General features: G+C 40.8%; 1 protein-coding gene across 1 annotated transcript in view; it reads left to right on the top strand.

The window, feature by feature from the left end:
* The first annotated feature begins 5,096 nt into the window (after positions 1-5,096).
* DNAJC3 (DnaJ heat shock protein family (Hsp40) member C3) overlaps positions 5,097-19,781 on the top strand; it is a 123,951-nt gene continuing 109,266 nt past the window's right edge. The window contains exon 1 of the mRNA XM_004463564.3: positions 5,097-5,548. Within this exon, the coding sequence (XP_004463621.1) occupies positions 5,467-5,548 (82 nt within the window). The 5' untranslated portion in view covers positions 5,097-5,466. The remainder of the gene's footprint in view (positions 5,549-19,781) is intronic.

Genomic DNA, 19,781 nt, shown 5'->3' with positions numbered 1-19,781 from the left:
TGGACACTCCTGCGTGGCACGGCACTCCTTGTGCGCATCAGCACTGCACATGGGCCAGCTCCACACGGGTCAAAGAGGCCTGGGGTTTGAACTGTGGACCTCCCTTGTGGTAGACAGACACCCTATCCATTGGGCCAAGTCTGCTTCCCAAATATTTCCCTTTTAGAGAGACAATATCCTCATGAAAAAATTTTCTTTTCTTTTCTTTTTTTTTTTTTAAAGATTTATTTATTTATTTAATCCACCCCCCCGCCCCCCATTGTCTGTTCTCTGTGTCTATTTGCTGCGTCTTGTTTCTTTGTCCAGTTTTGTTGTTGTCAGCGGCAGGGGAAGTGTGGGCGGCGCCATTCCTGGGCAGGCTGCACTTTCTTTCACGCTGGGTGGCTTCTCCTTACAGGGCGCACTCCTTGCGCTTCCCTACGCAGGGAACCCCTCTGCATGGCGCAGCACTCCTTGCGTGCATCAGCCCTGCACATGGGCCAGCTCCACACGGGTCAAGGAGGCCCGGGGTTTGAACCGCGGACCTCCCATGTGGTAGATGGACGCCCTAACCACTGGGCCAAGTCCGTTTCCCTATTTTCTTTTGTGTTCTAAGGCTCCTCTCAGGTTAGTTTGCTAAAGGTTGCTGGGAGCAAAGTATCCGAAATATGTTTGCTTTGATAATGAGACTTTATTAGGTTAAAAGCTTACAGTTCTGAGGTGGTAAAAGTGCCCAAATCAAGGAATCATAAAGAGATGCTGTTTCAACAAGTTGCAACTGTGGGGGTTCAGGCACATGGCATGGTTTCCCCTCTCCTCTGGGCCTGTGACTTTTCTCTCTCTCGAGCTGGTCAACTTCTGGAGTCCTTTCTCTGACTCTGCCATTTTTTTCTGTAACTGCTGCTTTTTGTCTTCCAAGTATAAAGGACTCCAGTAAGAAGATTAAGATCCACCCTGGGTTACACAATCTAATCAAAGGCCCTTAATACAAGTAACTTAATCAAGAGTTCCCACCTATAATAGGTTTACACCCATGAAATGGATTAACTCTAAGGACATTATCTCTTCTAGGATCCACAAAAAGCTTCAAACTTGGGAAGTGGATTTGGCTCAACAGATAGGGCATCCTCCTACCACATGGGAGGTCCAAGGTTCAAATCCAGGGCCTCCTGACCTGTATGATGAGCAGGTCCATGCACAGTGCTGATGAGCGCAAGGAGTGCCGTGCCATGCAGGGCTGTCCCGTGTGTAGGGGAGCCCCACATGCAAGAAGTGCACCCTGTAAGGAGAGCCTTCCAGTGTGAAAAAAGTGCAGCCTGCCCAGGAATGGCGACACACACACAGAGAGCTGATGCAGCAAGATGACGCAACAAGGGAAACGGACTTTGGCCCAGTGGTTAGGGCGTCCGTCTACCATATGGGAGGTCCGCGGTTCAAACCCCGAGCCTCCTTAACCCGTGTGGAGCTGGCCATGCGCAGCGCTGATGCGCGCAAGGAGTGCCGTGCCACGCAAGGGTGTCCCCCGCGTGGGGGAGCCCCACGCGCAAGGAGTGCGCCCGTGAGGAAAGCCGCGCGGGGGAGCCCCACGCGCAAGGAGTGCGCCCGTGAGGAAAGCCGCCCAGCGTGAAAAGAAAGAGCAGCCTGCCCAGGAATGGCGCCGCCCACACTTCCCGTGCCGCTGACGACAACAGAAGTGGACAAAGAAACAAGGCGCAGCAAATAGACACCAAGAACAGACAACCAGGGGAGGGGGGGATATTAAATAAATAAATAAATAAATCTTTAAAAAAAAAAAAAGATGACGCAACAAAAATGAGACACAGATTCTGGGTGCCATTGACACAAATGGACACAGAAGAACACACAGTGAATGCACACAGGGAGCAGACAATTGGGGGGAGTGGCAGGGAAGGGAAGAGAAATAAATAAAATAAATAAAATCTTAAAAACAAAAAAAGCTTCAAACTGTCACACAGATGAACAATCCGGTCATGTGAAAGTGTTCTAAAGTGACAACCACAATTGAAAATAGTCTCTGGTAAAATTATGCCAGGAGTTGGTGCACATTTATTAACAAACAATCCCATGAGAAAATGGCTGTCAGTCAAAATAAAAAATACATTGCTTATGAACATCTCAGGCCCTTATCATGATTTTATTCTAAGCTGTCCTGATTGCTGAACCAAGAAATCAGCAGCCTCCCTTTAAGAAGTGTTTAGAAAGAAGCCCTCTACCAAAGTTAGCTTCTCAAACAGTCAAATTGAACAAATTTGTCATAAACAATTAGTACACAAGATAGTGGATAAAGAGACAGAAAGCAAGAACATAGTTTTAAAGCCAAATTTCTAAGGAGGATACCAAAGTCTGAACAGAAACCCCAAATCCCTGAAAACAAACAGTAAACTTGACTTAAGGATTGTTTTTTACTTATCATATTGGCAAAAACCATGAAGATCAATTATATTTAGTGCGGGTGAGGAGATGGAGACTTAAATGGCTATTATATTCTTTTAAGGAAACGATCTGATAATACATTAAAAAATTTAAATGTGTATATTTTTTGATAAGCAGCCCACTTTTAGAAATGCATTCTATATAAAAAATACATGTTTATAAATAAAAATGTAGAAGAATGCTTATTGCACTAATTCTATTATAATGGCATCATTTTGTTCTTAATTTGGTGCAAAATGGTGTTTGTAAGTATTATGTTTGCTTGTGAATATTTACCCATAGCTAATCCTCAATAAACTTTATCTCCTTCTACCTTTAAAATGTGTCCTAGATTTGCCCATTCTTCTTTACTAACATAATTTTTTCTGGTCCATAAAGATAGACCAACCTATTAAAATTACACAGTAGTCTTAATTTTGGATATATCATAATTTATGCAAATATTCTAACATTGTTTTAATTATTTTGCTTTTATAATTGGTAGTATGACTTAGAACTTTTAGGTTTAATTTTAAAAAAGAATTGAGTAAATAAATGCTGAAAAATACAAACAGTATTTATAGTAACTTTTTCTACAATTACTAGATTCTTTTGGTTTTATTGGCAAGAGTGATCAGGTGAATGTGATGCCCAGATAAACATCGGTGGAAATATTCCCAAACATTTTATACACATGGAGACAATTTTAGTTTTGTACATTTAATTCTATCTCACATAATGTTTCTTTCTCTGTTGTAAAATTATCCCTTTCAAGGGATACTTTGTAAAGCTTAGTTCTCATACTAGAGGATTCATAGTTATGTAATTGATCAATGAATTTTTAAAATCACCTTACATTAAAGACATTTTATGTTTATTTTCTGTAACACAGAAGTCTCATGACCTGTGGATAAGCCTCCCTGGCACCAAGGGATTATTACCGAGCACCAATTTACGAGACATTTGGAAGAAGACCTTTACCAAAAGGGGGAAATATTAAATACAAATGACTTTTCATGGTTAAGAGATTTCAAAGTGAGTCAGGAAGTCATTCCAGAAGTTAAGGATCTCACAGATTGCCACAGTAAACAGTGCCTCAAGCAGGGGGCTCCTACTAGAGATATCTGGACACTTACAGGCAGGGCAGACAACCCCAGGAATTTGGCACCCTGTCAATGGGTCTTGTTTATAATTTCCATTCTTAGAACTTCTTTAGGTTTGCTTTTTCCATAAGACTAGAAAAATTCTGGTGATAATTCATAGTCCATGAGTATTGTTCCTTTATAAAATTCTTTCTTCATGATATTCAGTATTTTGGTGGCTGCCTTGGCCACAGTACCTCATTTGGATGATACTTCATTAACATACTTGTGCACATTCAAATTATCTGCCAATTTTTCCCCACTATTACTGCCTTGTGATATCTAGTAAGAAAAAGAGCAAATATAATATACGTAATCTATATATTCCAAGGAATATTCCCAAGAGAAGTCTCTTCATTATTCTGTTCTTGTTAAAATAAGTAACATTTGTATGACACTTTATAAGAACCTTTACCTACTTCACGAACCTTCCAAACAAACTTTCCAGATTATCAGGATCATACCCACTTTACAGATGAAGATAATCTGTAAGATAATTCATGGTGTGGAATTACATTTCCTGAATCTGAATCCTCTACTATTTTCTTATTATCCTGCCTTCCACCTCAACTACTCAGGGGCTTGGCGGTTGTTTTGTTTTTAATTTCCTTTATGTTAGTTCTCTTTGGAACCTTCCCCTTTTAACCTCCTTAGTGTATCTTCAGGAAATCACAAATTCACAAAGCTCTTAGAATTCCTGAGTCTTTCTACGGTGTGAAGTAGTACCAAGGTGGCAAATACATACTCTTTGGTAATTAATATGCATTTCGTGAGGCTCAACACAAAAATCATGATTGTTTTTACCCCATGAATAGCTGGTATGTAATGAACGTGTTGGGGATGCCAGGAGGGTAGCTGCGACAAATAATCTTAATGCCACATTGAGAAATTTGAACTTTATCGTGTTCAAGGTCTTATCTTTCTCATTGATTTCTCTGGTCAGCAGAAGATGCAAGCTCTGTTCTAACAAGCCTCTTCATTTTTTCTTGTAGTTGAGGTTGGTTGCACTCTTAAGAGTCCCTTGCCCTCTTGAGCCGTCTGCCATTCTGGTCTCTTCACAGAATCTTCCAGAATCGCTGTGTTCTGGACACACTGGTCAACATGAACAGTTGGGGGAGGGGTGTGCCCCTGATTCCAAGCCCTTCTAATTTACCTTTCTTAAGTCAATAATTGACATTTGATTGTCCCTTAAATTCTTCATATTCCATTAGATTACCCTACTTTCCGGAGCCTCTGCTTCTTACTTTTCAGTCTGTGTCTATTTTGAGATGGTCAGGGATAGGTAGCAAGGCACTGTGTGACTCGTGGTGTCCGGTGGCCCATCCCGAGACTTCGGTTCTCGGTGCTTTAACTTCAGCCCTCGGACTTCTGGGACTAAGTTTGGCCTTCTCAGTTTGGAAGCGGTTGCTTCACCTTCCTTTCCAAACACCACACGGCAAAACCTCGAACTACTGAGGTCAATCAGTTCGCCAACCGAGGGCTGTCACGGCCTGCGCATGCGGACTCCGCGGCTGCCGCACGGACTTTCCGGCTACCTCCCTCAGATCCGCCGCGGCGGTTTGGAGCTCTCTGACAGCTCCACGACCCAAGCACGCAGCCGCGTCTTGGGCTTCCACGTTACCCTATCAGAGACTGGGCGGAGCTGCGGCCTCCGCAGCCTATCAGCGCGAACCACGACCCTGGCGAACCCTGTAGGAGAGAGTCTAGGAAGAAGGCGATTGGATTGCAGCAGCGCTCAGGGGCGTGGCGCCGCCCGGGCCCCGCCCACCGCTGCTTCCCTGTGATCCGCGCCACCAGGCTCCGAGGCCTGAGAGTACAGCCGATAGCGGGCCGGCGCAGTTACAGCCTTAGCGCCGGCTGGAGCTCTTCAGCCCGGCACCATTCCTCCTCCGCACCCCCTGCGCTCTCGGACATGGTGGCCCCCGGCTCTGTGACCAGCCGGCTGGGCTCGGTGTTCCCCTTCCTGCTCGTCCTGGTGGACCTGCAGTACGAAGGTGAGTTCACCTCTCCTCTGCCCTGGCCGGACGAGGGGGTTCCCGGGCCAGGCCTCCCGGCGCTTCCTTCCTGCGCCCGGGCGCGAGCCTTGGGGCGGCTCAGGCGGTCGTGCGGGAGCCGGAGGGATGCGGCCCAGCCTTGGCCCGAGCCCGCCCCTGGGCGGGGGCTGGCATCTGGTTCTGCGTTTGTCTGGGGAAGGGATGAGGGGACCTGCCGGCCGTGGGGTCGGGACAGCGTGTTTGGAGTGAGGAGTGTGGCCGAAGGGTCCGAATTGGTGAACAGCGCGGCCCCTAGTTGTCGGCGGGACGCGGAGACTGGCCTTTCGGCTTCCGGGCTCGCTTGGGACCCTCACTTGGCGCTGAGAACGCTGTTGGTCATTGGTGCTGGGAGTAGGCGGTAAAGGTGGCCAAAAGAGGAGGGTTGTTTAGCTTTGGAGCTCCTGGGTAGGTGTGCGTGTGTGTGGGACGGTATATCCGGCTGGGCGAAGTGAAAGGGAGTGTGTTGACAGTCAGATCCCATTACTATCCCCTGTGTCGTGTGTAGAAGTTAGGTTGGTGCATTAAGAGGACAGTGTTACAATCCAAGCTCCCGGAGGGCATGCCAAAAGTTTGTGGTCTACCAGCCTGGTGTCGTTCAATTTATAGCTGATTTTACTCTTCAGAGTTCTCTAAAGTAAGTTCCCCTTAAAAAGGTACGAACACTTAAAATTTCACTTCAGATCTACAGATTGGAATGTTGGTTACTCTTAGCAGAATAGCGAAGAATTAGAGCTGAAAGTGCCAATTTAACTAACGCTTAAAGTGGTTACTCTGAAATGTTAGCGCAAAATCACCTATCACATGCACTGATCCGTTTTCTTCACCATAAAAAAGGGCGAGTAGTCAGAGTTCGAATTAAACGATTAGATTCAGAGTGAGGAATTTAAGTTGGGACTTGTTTATGGTAAAATCCTCTTAAAATTCTCAAGTCTTTAAAAATTAAGTCTTCAGTTTTTAGGTCTACTCATGGGAGTGGCCATTTTTTGTTCTCCTGGAGACCATATAATTTTTTTAACCAAAAATCAGAAAATGTAATTTGACAGCACCAGGACAGAATTTTATGGAGAGGATGCTCCCAGAAAATTTAGGGAATTTGAGTTTTGAATATATGGACCTCTTTAATATGGACCGTATATTTCAGTTCCTTGCACTTTCAAATGCCCCTCCTATTGTAGTCTAGTGTTTAGTTCATTTACCATTAATGATACTTATTTTGGCTACTTAAGAGAAAATTGTGTGTTCTGTTTAATGTCCTTTTTTTTTTTTTTAAGTTCTAAAGGTGCACACTTTTGTGTGATTTCCCTTTTCTACTCATTTGTGGACCACCTTTTTAGAATTGCTGATCTATGTATGTTTTGTAGGATTCTACTTCCCATTACCCTCCTGAGGTATTTTTCATAAGATTAAAAGCCTCATTGACCCACTGAATGTACTCTTTGAATGAATTGTACAAGACATGGGACTGTATTACAGGGTGAATCCTGTGGTGGAAGATGAACTGTGGTTATCAACAAATATGAGGGAAAACGGCCTTTGGCCCAGTGGTTAGGGCGTCTGTCTACCACATGGGAGGTCCGCGGTTCAAGCCCCGGGCCTCCTTGACCGTGTGGAGCTGGTCCATGCGCAGTGCTGATGCGCGCAAGGAGTGCCGAGCCAAGCAGGGGTGTCCCCCGGTGTAGGGGAGCCCCACGCGGCAAGGAGTGCACCCATAAGGAGAGCCCTCCAGCGCGAAGGAGGGAGCAGCCTGCTGAGGAATGGCGCCGCCCACACTGTTGACGCTGACGACAACAGAAGCGGACAAAGAAACAAGACGCAGCAAAAAGACACAGAAAACAGACAACGGGGGGAGGGGAGGGGAATTAAATAAATAAAAATAAATCTTTAAAAAAAAAAACAAATATGAGAACGTTCTCTCATGAACTATATAACTAATATATAATACTAAGACAGGGTGTTAGTAATCAGGTGGGTTGGAAGAAAAATACAGCAAATCTAAGCTATGGGCTATAGGTAGTAATTTTTTGAAGATGCTGTTTCATAGTTTGTAACAAATGTTTCACAACAATGCAATGTGGTGGTGGGGTCATGTATGGGAGGCCAGTTTGATGAAATGCATATTTGTTTTATAAGTTCACAACTTTTACTATACACTTATTGTTTATTTATGTTCATGTATGAATGAAATACTTCAATAGATTTTTTTTTTAATGAAAAAAGAAAAAACCTCATTGAGAGCTTTACTGAATAGGAGACATTAGTGACATTTCTTGGAGAAGAGCCAGAGTGCCATCCTCTTGTGTAAAGCAGCTTGGACTTGGTACAGGTAACAGGGTAGGTAAAAGAAAGGGAAAAAATCTTAAATTTATTGGAGGTTTGCTGTATGCTGGGCCCTCTGCTAAGCCCCTTTCTGTAAGCGCTCTCTTTTTCACGGAGGATGAGGTGTACTCCGCTATACAGATTAGGGAACCGAGGCTACAAGAGTTTACAACGCTCACAATCAGAATTTGAACTCAAGTTGTCTTCAAAGTTCATCTCGTATGCAGGCTAGAGATAGGAGGAAGCTAAAGGGGTTGTCAGCAACACATGGACCCAAGAATTTGTTACGGCCGCTGAGAAAAATCAGCTATTTTTTTTTTGTTAGCCGGGAGAACAGGGAAGTAATTTCCTGGCATATTTATTTAAGGCAATGGTTCTCAAACTTGAGTATGCATCAGAATCTCACCTGGAGGGCTTTTTAAAAGAAAAACAAAAGTGCTACTCCCACCCCCAGAATTTCTGATTCAGTAGGTCTGGGTTGGAACTGAGAGTTTATAGTTCCAAAAAGTTCACAGATGGCCACCCTTTGAGAACCACAAGTATAATAAATTATATAGAATTATATTAGGGGTGTTATGAGTACTAGGTTAGGTGTTGGGAATATAGAGATAAGAAAGGCTCTCTAACTTCAATTAGCAAACTGTTAGCTCCTGTTTACCCAAGTAAAATCTTTGTCTGAGTTCATTAGCCTGATTGTCTTTCTGGAGGCATTCAGATTAGTATGGTGCCACTGGTAGGCTTGGAGAGAGAAGGAAAAAAAAGGGAGAATGTGTGTGAGAAGAGTGAATGTGAAACAGAGGGTTGCATATAAAGGAGAGTGTCACTAATAATTAGCTTAGTTGGACTAATTTTTCCTTATTTTAAAATATTCATCTTTGTTTTCTGTAAATTGTAATCCTGAGAAGGAAATCACTTAAGAGATTCATGAATGTAAAGTTTCCTTTAACTCATTTAGTACCCCCTTTCAAAAGGGGCCTTCAGTAGAAGAAAACTTCAGTAGAAGAAAACTTCAGTAGTATTTACTTTATGATAAGGAAGGTATTTTAATTCTTTGCTAATTGTTCTATATGGTGACTTGAGTGGGAACACAACCTGGCAATCAAATCTTTTTTTCCTGTTATCATATTTGTTTTTCTTCTTTACATATTATCTATACCCGAATTTTCTTTATTATGCAGAGCTGATTAAATCATATATTTTGGCTATCAGAAAAAATAGTTGAAGATCTATAAGTATAGAAGATTGTGAGAATTTTTTTTGTATCTAACCTACTAAAAGTATATTTTGTTTTCTCTAGGATTTCCTTGACATTATTTAAATATGGAAAACATTAAAAGATTAATAGGGAAAATGATTGACTTTATATAAAACAAGTATTGTAGGAGAGGGTCAGATAACTGACTTTTAAATTCTTTTAATAAGATAAGCTATAGTTAGTAGTAGTGTCAACATTTCAATTCACCTGACTAACATTTTCTGAGAGAGTGCTTGGAATGGTGTAGTTTTGGCTCTGGATGCCCTGTAAGTAGTTAGCTTTATTTTCCCATGTGAAGTTAATTAATTGTGGTTAAAATTTTTTTGAAATGGATGTATACATATCTTACTGATTATAGAATTTAAAAATAAAATGAAAAAAGGAAATACAGTTTTTAGATGATTTACCCACAAATGTTATTTTCCTCATTTGTAAATATTTTTGGCACATATTCTGAAAAATTATCTCACTGAAATCGTTGATAAAAATCTTCAATTCAGCCTGACATTGTTGGATCAAATACAGTATAATTTTTAAAAAGGTTTTTAAATGTATTTCTTTAAAAAAAAAGATTTATTTATTTTTATTTATTTCTCTCCCTTTCCTCCCCCGCCGTTGTCTGCTCTCTGTGTCCATTCCCTGTGCGTTCTTTATCTGCTTGCATTCTTGTCAGTGGCACTGGGAATCTGTGTGTCTTTTTGTTGTGTCATCTTGCTGTGTCAGCTCTCTGTGTGGCACTGTTTCTGGACAGGCTGCACTTTTTTTGCATGGGGCGGCTCCCCTTGAGGGTGCATTCCTTGCCGTGGGGCTCCGCTATGCAGGGGACACCCATGTGTGGCAAGGCACTCCTTGCGCGCATCAGCACTGCATGTGGGCCAGCTCATCACACAGGTCAGGAGGCCCTGGGTTTGAACCCTGGACCTCCTGTGTGGTCGGTGGATGCTCTATCGGTTGAGCCAAATTCGCTTCCCTTTAATGTATTTCTTAATTCTCAATTTTTATTGGCTATCATTTTAATACAAATTCTATTAAGATCTTTGTGGAAGGAATATTGCCACTCTTATGAATGAATTGATGCTTATTTCCTCCTCTAAGAGTAAATGGAGGGAGGTAAATGTGGCTCAAGTGATTGGACTTCCTTCTACCATATGGGAGGACCCGGGTTCAATCCCCAGGGCCTCAAAGATGTGCCCACGGTAAGCCAGGCCCCACACAACAAAGAGAGATGCAGGGGAGATGCAGGGGAGAGTCAAGGCGAGAAGCAACAGAAATCAGGAACTGAGGTGGCACAAGTGACAGGGACCCTCTTTCCCACATTGGAGTCCCTGGGATTCACGGTGAAGCCTAGAGGAGAAAATGAGAAGACAGAAAAGAAAACACAGAATATCACACAGGAATGGACACAGAGAGCAAAAAAAAAAAAAAAGAGTAAATGGAATTTTGTCAGTCTAGAAAAAAAGGTATAAAGGTATGCCAGACGTTACAAAGATCTTGAGACTGCATCATTAAAATTAAGTTAACATTTATTAAATTAACTTTGAGGAACATGTCCAAAATGGTCAACCCAAGATAAGGCATTACATTTTTTCTGTTAAATATTTTTAAGATTATTTATTAAATGCTTATCATATGCTGAGCATTGACCTAAGCACCTATAGTCTTTTTTTTTAAATTAGAGGACCTTTGAGTTGACAAAACAATCATGCATAATGTACAGAATTCCCTTATATCACCCCACCACAAGCATTTTGCGTGGTTGAAAGAACATCATTAAAATATTACTGCTAACTATAGTCCATAGCTTACATTTGGTGTTTTTTCCCCATAAACAATTATTAACACCATGTATTGTATTGTATATTTTTTATAGTTTATGAGAGAATGTTCTCATTTGTATTGTTAACCATAGTCCATCTTCTACCATGGGGTATACTAGTGTTATATGGTCCCATGCCTTATACAGTCTGTCAAAAGTGTACACCTTCTTGCTCTGAGTTTCATCACAGAGTTGTTCTGTTGTAACCTTAGTAAATTTTAGAATGTTTTCATTACTCCAAAAGGAAAAAAAATCACATTCCTTTTTTTTGTTAAGATTTATTTATTTATTCATTTCTCTCCCCTCCAACCCCCCCCACCCCAGTTGTCTGTTCTCTGTGTCTGTTTGCTGCGTCTTCTTTGTCCGCTTCTGTTGTTGTCAGTGGCACAGGAATCTGTGTTTCTTTTTGTTGCATCATCTTGTTGTGTCGGCTCTCCATGTGGGTGGTGACATTCCTGGGCAGGCTGCACTTTCTTTCGCGCTGGGCGGCTCTCCTTACAGGGCGCACTCCTTGCGCATGGGGCTCCCCTACGCGGGGCTTACCCTTGCGTGGCAGGGCACTCCTTGCATGAGCATTAGCACTGCACATGGGCCACCTCCACACGGGTCAAGGAGGCCCAGGGTTTGAACCGCAGACCTCCCATGTGGTAGACGGATGCCCTATCCACTGGGCCAAGTCTGCTTCCCCACATTCCTTTTATATCCACCACGTTGCTGACCCTTAGCATTGATATAGTACCTTCTTTGCCATTGATGCAGAAATATTACAATATTACTGTTAAGTCTAACCTGTAAGTTACTTTAGTAGTATTTTTCCCATATTCTTAAAACCGTATTCTTAAACCCTTGTAATAGTGATGTACATTTGTTCTAATTCATAGAACATTTTTGTGTTAGTACTATTAACAACAATTCTCATCCAAATTGTGGTTAAATTTTAAATTCTGTTGCTGTGATCTTCCTTTGATTAGCATCCAGCAATTACTCTTTGATTATGTGGAAACATTGTGGGAATCCAGGTACCTACATTGGTATTAGATCATTTCAGTCATAGATTTATTTTTCTTTTAGACCTTTAGAAAACTGATTTTGTTTTATCTGGTGAGTTTGTGTCATTTGGAATTTTAGAATGAATTCACATTATTTGGAGTGTCATAGGGAAGACATATTTAATCAGTCAGCAAAAGCTTGCACTATGGTGCTGTTTGGTGAGGTATAAATAGTATAGAACTCATGATTTCTGCTTTTCAGTTTATAGACCACTTGGGGATATAAGACATGCATTTATGAAGCATCCATATCCTCCTTGCCTCCTTAGTTTAGATTTAATCGTCCATCATTTTAATCTCTTCATTGCAAGTACCTTTTAATTTCTTTTTCCCTGTAGTCTTCTGTTTTACTCATCTGACAAAATGCAAAATGATTAAATCCAATTTGGCTAACTTGTGTGGTGCACCTTAGAGCTGAACATGGATGAAGAAAAATGGACACCCTTGTCAACTAGTGTCATTTTAAGTCCATCATCTCAATCTCAAATACACACTCAACACTGCCAGCATTCCTACAATTCTGCCAGTATGTTTATTCTTGAAAATCAGCATTTCCCACCTTTTCCTTTTTCCTTAAACGAATTTCGTACCTGTTTTCTCTCTCCCTTACCTTATTCTTTTAGACTTTGTCTTTATTGAGAAAGTGAAAGTCATCACAGGGGAACTTCTTTTTGTTATTAAATTCACTAGCTTATTAGCATCTGTACCCACTCTTGTTAACTGCTCTCATATTATAATGGATAAGCATCTCTAGGGAAGTCCAGGACACTTAACTCACTTTTAGTTCAGAGTCATCAGAGAGAGATGATTACAAGGTCTAAGGTCTCCAACTTAGTATATTTTTATTGAAACTGTTTTGTCATTGGTCCTTGTTTGACTAGGAATTGCTGAGATACTGAACTTCTGTCCCTGTCTTTCTGTGGCCAGATTCTATCTACAGCCTTATTGTTTCTGCCACAGACTTCTTAACTCTGCCCTATTTTGCTTGTGTCCTGGACTCAGATTGGATCTTTTATAAACAGTGTTGTCTATTTTGCTCAATGTTCTTTACTAGAATGATTTTAGGGTTTTCTCTGTTCTCACACTCAAAAACTATTCCTGGGCTTGCTACTGCATCTGCCACCAGATCTTAGCTTGAATTGTTAGTCAGTTCTTCTGGTCTTGATGGGCTTTCACCACATCATACCCCTCCCATTTTAAGTTTCTTAAAATTCCTTGTTTTTTAGCTTTCTAAAATATAGTAGATTGTATTATAGCCGTGAAAAACCTAGTTATTTTTCCTGCCCTGCCTGTGAAGTTTGCTGACCTATTATCGATGCTTTCTGAGGAGAAACCTATTGTTTAATGCTGGTTAGGACATGGCATGATGCTTGGTTGCTTTACCTCTCAGAAAATATTGCTCATAGACCATGTCTAAAATTTATATGTGTCTTGAAATAGAGTTAAGGTATTGTAAAAACAGCCAAATAGACTATCCGTTTTTTCTCCCTTCAGGAATTAGTATCTTTTTAAATCTTTGGTATTATCAGTTTGATTTGATTATTGTTGTTATATATCTTAGACTCTTATTATTCTGGTTATATTATTGTTATTACTTTAAAGTAAGTAAAACAATTTCATTCAAAAAGTTTTGTCTATTTCATCTTTTTTAAAAAAAGAGGTAAACTGGAAATTGAACCTGGCATCTTGTACATGCAAAGCAGGTACTCAACCACTGAGCTACTCCAGCTCCCCTGTTTTATCTTATGTTGCTTATGCTTTTGATGTAAAATATAAGAACCACTGCCTAACACAAAGTCCTGAAGATTTTTTTCCTGTTTTCTTCTGGAGTTTTATAGTTTTAATTCTTGTATTTAGGTCCTTGATCAATTTTGAGTTAATTTTTATATATGGTGTGCGGTCAGAGCCAACTTCTTTTGCATATGGCTATTCAGTTCTCCCAGCACTTTTTGTTGACCAGAGTGGACTTGGCACCCTTGTCAAAAATCAGTTGGCCAAAGGTGTGAGTGTTTATTTCTATATACTTTCAGTTTGATTCCATTGGCCTGTATGTCTATATTCTGCCAGTACCACATTGTTTTGATTACTGTAGCTTTGTAGTAAGTTTTAAAATCAGGGAGTGTGAGTTCCCTAACTTTGTTCTTTTTATCAGAATTGCTTTTGTATTCAGGGCCACTTACCCTTCTCTATCAATTGGATGTTTGTCCTTTCCATTTCCCAAATAATTCTTTTGGAATTTTGATTGGGATTGCATTGAATCTGTGTATTAGTTTAGATAGAATTGACCTCTTAATAATACTTAATATTCCACTCCATGAACACAGGATTTCTATTTATTTAGATCTTTAATTTCTTTCAGCCATCTTTTGTAGTTTTCCCTATTCAAATCCTTTACATTCTTGGTTAAATTTACTCCTAGATACTTGATTCTTTTAGTTGCTTTTGTAAATGGAATTTTTTTCTTTGTGACTTACTCTTCAGATTGTTCATTACTAGTGGATAGAAAAATGGCTGATTTCTGCATGCTGGGCTTGTACCCTGCTACTTTGCTGAGTTTGTTTTTTAGCGCTAGTAGCTTTGTTGTGGATTTTTCAGGATTCTCTGTGTATAGCTTTATGTTAATGCAAACAGGGAGAGTTTTACTTCTTCCCAACTTATTGTTTTTGAATGCCTTTTTATTTTTCTTACCTAACTACTCAGACTAGAACTTTTAGTACAGTGTTGAATTACCATGGTGACAGTGGGCATCCTTGTCTTTTCCTAGTCTTCAAGGGAAAGCTTCTAGTTTTTCACCATTGAGTATGATGTTAGCTGTGGGTTTTTCATATATATGTCCTTTATCATGTTAGGGAAATTTCCTTCTATTTCTGTTTTTCTAAGAGTTTTATTAAGAAAGGATGTTGGATTTTGTCAAATGCCTTTTCTGAATTATATGAGATGATCATGTGGGTTTTCCCCTTCATAATGTTGATTTGATGTATTACATTAATTGATTTTCTTACGTTGAACCACCTTTGCATACCTGGGATAAAACAAACTTGATGATGGTGTATAATGAAAAAAAAATTTATTGAAGTATATCACACATACATAAACATACATAAACAATAAGTGTTTAGTAATAGTTGTGAACTTACAAAAAAAACATACAGAATATCATACAGGGACATCATACCTCACCCTACCAACAATACCTTGCTTTGTTGTGAAACATTTTTAACTAATGATTAAAGAGCATCCTCAAAATATTACTGCCAACCGAAGTATCTTACATCTGGTGTATTTTTCCCCCACCCACTCTATTATGATTATTATGATTATGATTATTATTTTATATCATTTATATATGAACATACATAAACAATAAGTGTATAGTAAAAATTGTGAACTTACAAAGCCAAAATGCATAACATCATACAGGGGTTCCATACATCAACCCACTACCAACGCCTTGCAATGTTGTGAGACATTTGGTACAAATGATGAATATCGTCAAAATCTTTCCACTAACTACAGTCCATATCTTACATTTGGTGTATTTTCCTCCCAACCCACCCTATTATTTTTTTAAAATATATTTTTATGACAGAAGTTGTAAACTTACAAAACAATCATGTTCATGTGCAGAATTTCCATACAGTACCCTCTATCAGTATACCACACCATGGTGGACCGTTCGTTATGGATTACGAGATAATATCATCTGACTGTTAACAGGTCCATCGGGTACTTTGGCACACTCTTCCCATGTTCCCCCAATCAACACAGTACATCTTTGGCTTAGATGCATGACTATTACATTATTACTGTTAACCACAGTCCATAGGTCACTCCAGTTGTATTTTTCCCATGCTTCTCCACATTCCCACCACCTGCAGTAGTGATGTACATCTGCTCTAGCTCACAAAGGATACTCTTGCATCTGTACCATCAACCACAATTCTCATCCACCTCTGGGTTTACTGTGTTATTCAGTCCCTAGATTATTCTCTAGCTTTCTTTCATTTGGCGTTTACATCCTTAGACTACCCATCCAACCACATTCCCATTTGTAAACCAGCTCTCACTATAATGTATTAGCATCAACTCTATACATTTCCACACTTTTAAAGTAAAGGTAATTAAAACTTCTACATATGTTAAACATCAGTCTCCCATCTCAGCCCTCCTCTTATCTCCTTTAAGAATCCACCAGTTTATTACCAGGTCTTGAAGATGTTTTGCTGCATTTTCTTCTAGAAGTTTTATGGTTCTTGCCTTTATATTTAGATTTTTTAAATCCACTTTAGTTAATTTTTGTATAAGGTATGAGATAGGGGTCCTCTTTCCTTCTTTTGGCTGTGCATATCCACTCCTCCCAGCACCATTTGTTGAATGGACTATTCTGTCTGAGCTGGGTGGGTTTGACAGGTTTGTCAAAAACCACTTGACCATAGATATAAGGGTCTGTTTCTGAATCATTAATTATTTTTCATTGATCTCTATGTCTTATTTATGCCATTACCATGCTGTTTTTACCACTGTAGCTAGGTAATATGATTTAAAGTCTGGAAGTGAGAGTTCTCCAACTTTGCTTTTCCTTTTTAAGATATTTCTGGCTATTTGGGACCTCTTACCTTCCAAGTAAGGTTGGTAATTGTTTTTCCCATTTATTTAAAAAATGCTGATGGAATTTTTATTTGGATTGCGTTGAATATGTATATGAATTTGAGTAGAATTGATAACTTAATGAAATTTTGTCTTCCAATCCATGAGCATGGAATGTTCTTCCAGTTATTTAGGTCTTTGAAAATTACTTTTGACAATGCATTGAATTTTCTGGATACAACTGCCTTACATTGTTAGTTAAGTTTATTCCTAAGCATTTGATTCTTTTAGTCACTATTGTAAATAGATTTTTTTCCTCTGACTTCCTCCTATGATTGCACATTGCTAGTATCCTTTTTATTATTATTATTTTTAAAAGATACATAGATCATACAAAATTACATTAAAAAATATGAGGTTCCCATATACTCCCTTCTCATACCCCCACTCCTCCCACATTGACAACTTCTTTCATTAATGTAGTACCTTCATTGCATTTGATGAGTACATTTTGGAGCGTTGCTACACAGCATGGATTATAGTTTATATTGTAGTTTACACTCTTTGCCAGTCCGTTCAGTGGGTTATGGCAGGATATGTAATGTCCTGCATATGTCCCTGCAATATCATTGAGGACAACTCCAAGTCCCAAAAATACCACAATATCACACCTCTTTTTTTCTCTCCCTGCTCTCAGCAGCTCCCGTGGCCACTGTCTCCGCATCAGTGATATAATGTCTTTCATTGCTAGACTCACAATAATTCTACAATAGAATACCAGTAAGTCCACTGTAATCCATATTTCATTCCTCCATCCTGAGGACCCTGGGATAGCGATGTCCACTCCACTTCTAAATCAAAGGGGGCTTAGCTCTCACATGGCTGATGGAATTCTCCTGCTTGCAGCTGTAGGCTCTCTTGGTTCCTAGTGCGGTTGTTGACCATCCTCACCTCCCTTTTGGCTGCCCTGGTTGAGTCCAACACACCAGAGAGTAGGTGTTGCAGCTCTGCTCAGGCTCAGGGCTTCAGGAGCACCCTTACCTGGGGTTGTATCTGCTTTGGCTGTCTCTGAGATTGTGCTGAGATGTGCGTGTGACCCCTCTGATGACCTGAGTCATTTTGATGTCTCTTAGTCATATAAACTTATTTGTCTTTACCATTTCCCTTTTATTCAAGGTCTTTTTCTGGTTGGATCACCAGCTGATGCTTGGTAGTAATCCCTCGGCGTAGGGAGGCTCATCCCCAGGAGTCACATCCCACTCTGGGCAGGGAAGGTAATGCATTTACATGCTGAGTTTGGCTTAGTGAGTGGCCACCTTGAGAAACATGGAGGCTCTCAGGAGGTAACTCTTAGGCACCTTGTAGCTCTAGGCCTAGTTCATATTTCAGGCACACAGGCTCAGAAGCATAGTCATCAGTATCAAGGGCTCATTATTGGACCATCCTTCTTCACTGGTCTTTGCCCTTGTACTTGGGGGATTGTTGCTGCTCCATTAGGGAGTGTGACAGAGTTCCCTGCATTGGGAACTCAGCACTCCCTCAGTTGTCGTGTGAAACTCTATTCCCTACATCCATACCCAACGAACATCTGAATAGTCTATATACCTTATATGCATGCCCTGGAGAACTCCCTCCCACCCATGCATCCTTACTCTACCACCATCTTGCTGGTTCTCTATGCATTGCTTTTTATTGCTGCTCTCAGAATTCTCTTTGTCTTTGGCATTTGACATTCTGATTTGTACTTGTCTCTTAGGTGGTCTAATCAGATTTGTTCAGATGGGAATACGTTGTGCTTCTTAAACCTAGATATTTATGTCCTTCAACAAGGTTGGGGAATTTTCTACCATTATTTCTTCAAATAATCCTTCTGCCCCTCTTTCCTTCTCTTCTGGGAATCCTTGACACATATGTTTTCATGTCTTTTGCTGTCATTTAGTTCTCTGGGACCTTGTTCAAGTTTTTCCATTCTTTTCTTCTTCTGTTCTTTTGTATGTTCACTTCTGGAGGCCATTTCTTCAAGCTTACCAATCCTTTCTTCTGCCATCTCAAGTCTTCTGTGATATGTATGATTCCAGTGTATTTTTTGTTAAAGATTAATTTATTTATTTCTCCTCCTTATGATTTTGCACTTGATCTGTCTTTTTGTCTTCCTTGTTTCTTTAGGAAGCACCAGGAAGCAAACCTGGGATCTCCCATATTCGAGGGAGGTGCCTAATTACTTGAGCTACCTTCATTTCCTGCTTGGTTGTGTCTCTCATAGTATTTTTCTTCTTGCGTTTCTTGTTGTGTCATCTTGTTGCATGAGCTTGCTGTGCCTGCCTGTCACGCCAGCTTGCTGTGTTGCTCGTCCTCTTCAGGAGGCACCAAGAACCTCCACTTCCTGCTTTGTTGTCTCTCATTATGTTTTTCTCCACGTGTCTCTTGTTGCATCAGTTTTCCATGCCTGCCCGTAGTGCCAGCTTGCTATCTTCTTTAAGAGGCACTGGGGGAAGCGGATTTGGCCCAATGGATAGGGCGTCTGCCTACCACATGGGAAGTCTGTGGTTCAAACCCCTGGCCTCCTTGACCCGTGTGGAGCTGGCCCATGCGCAGTGCTGATGTGCGCAAGGAGTGCTGTGCCATGCAGAGGTATCCCCCACGTAGGGGAGCCCCATAGGGAGAGCTGCCCAGTATGAAAGAAAGTGCAGCCTGCCCTGGAATGGCACCACACACATGGAGCACTGACACAGCAAAGTGATGCCACAAAATGAGAATACAAGTGGACACAGAAGAACACACAGCGAATGGACACAGAAAGTAGACAACTGGTGGTGGAGGACGGGGAAGGGGAGAGAAATTAAAAAAAAAAAAATCTTTAAAAAAAAAAGGCTCTGGGAACCGAAACGAGACCTCCCGTGTGGTAGGCAGGAGCTCAGTCTCTTGAGCCATATCTGCTTTCCCCAGTGTATTTTTCCCCCCTCCCCTCCTCTTCCCTGCTGTTTTTCTGTCTGTGTCATTCGCTGTGTGATCTTCTGTATCTATTTCTCTTTTTGTCTTCTCGTTTTTCTCCTCAGGATTCACTGGGATTTGATCTTGGGGACCTCTGATTTGGAGAGAGGTTCCCTGTCACTTGCGCCACCTCAGCTTCTGGTTTCTTGCTGCGCTTCACCTGCACTCTCCCCTTCATCT

Source organism: Dasypus novemcinctus, chromosome 15 (genome assembly GCF_030445035.2).
Source record: "Dasypus novemcinctus isolate mDasNov1 chromosome 15, mDasNov1.1.hap2, whole genome shotgun sequence".
Classification (NCBI taxonomy): Eukaryota; Metazoa; Chordata; class Mammalia; order Cingulata; family Dasypodidae; genus Dasypus; species Dasypus novemcinctus.
The sequence above is the reverse complement of the archived record's forward strand: the minus strand, read 5'-3'. Positions and strand labels throughout refer to the sequence as shown.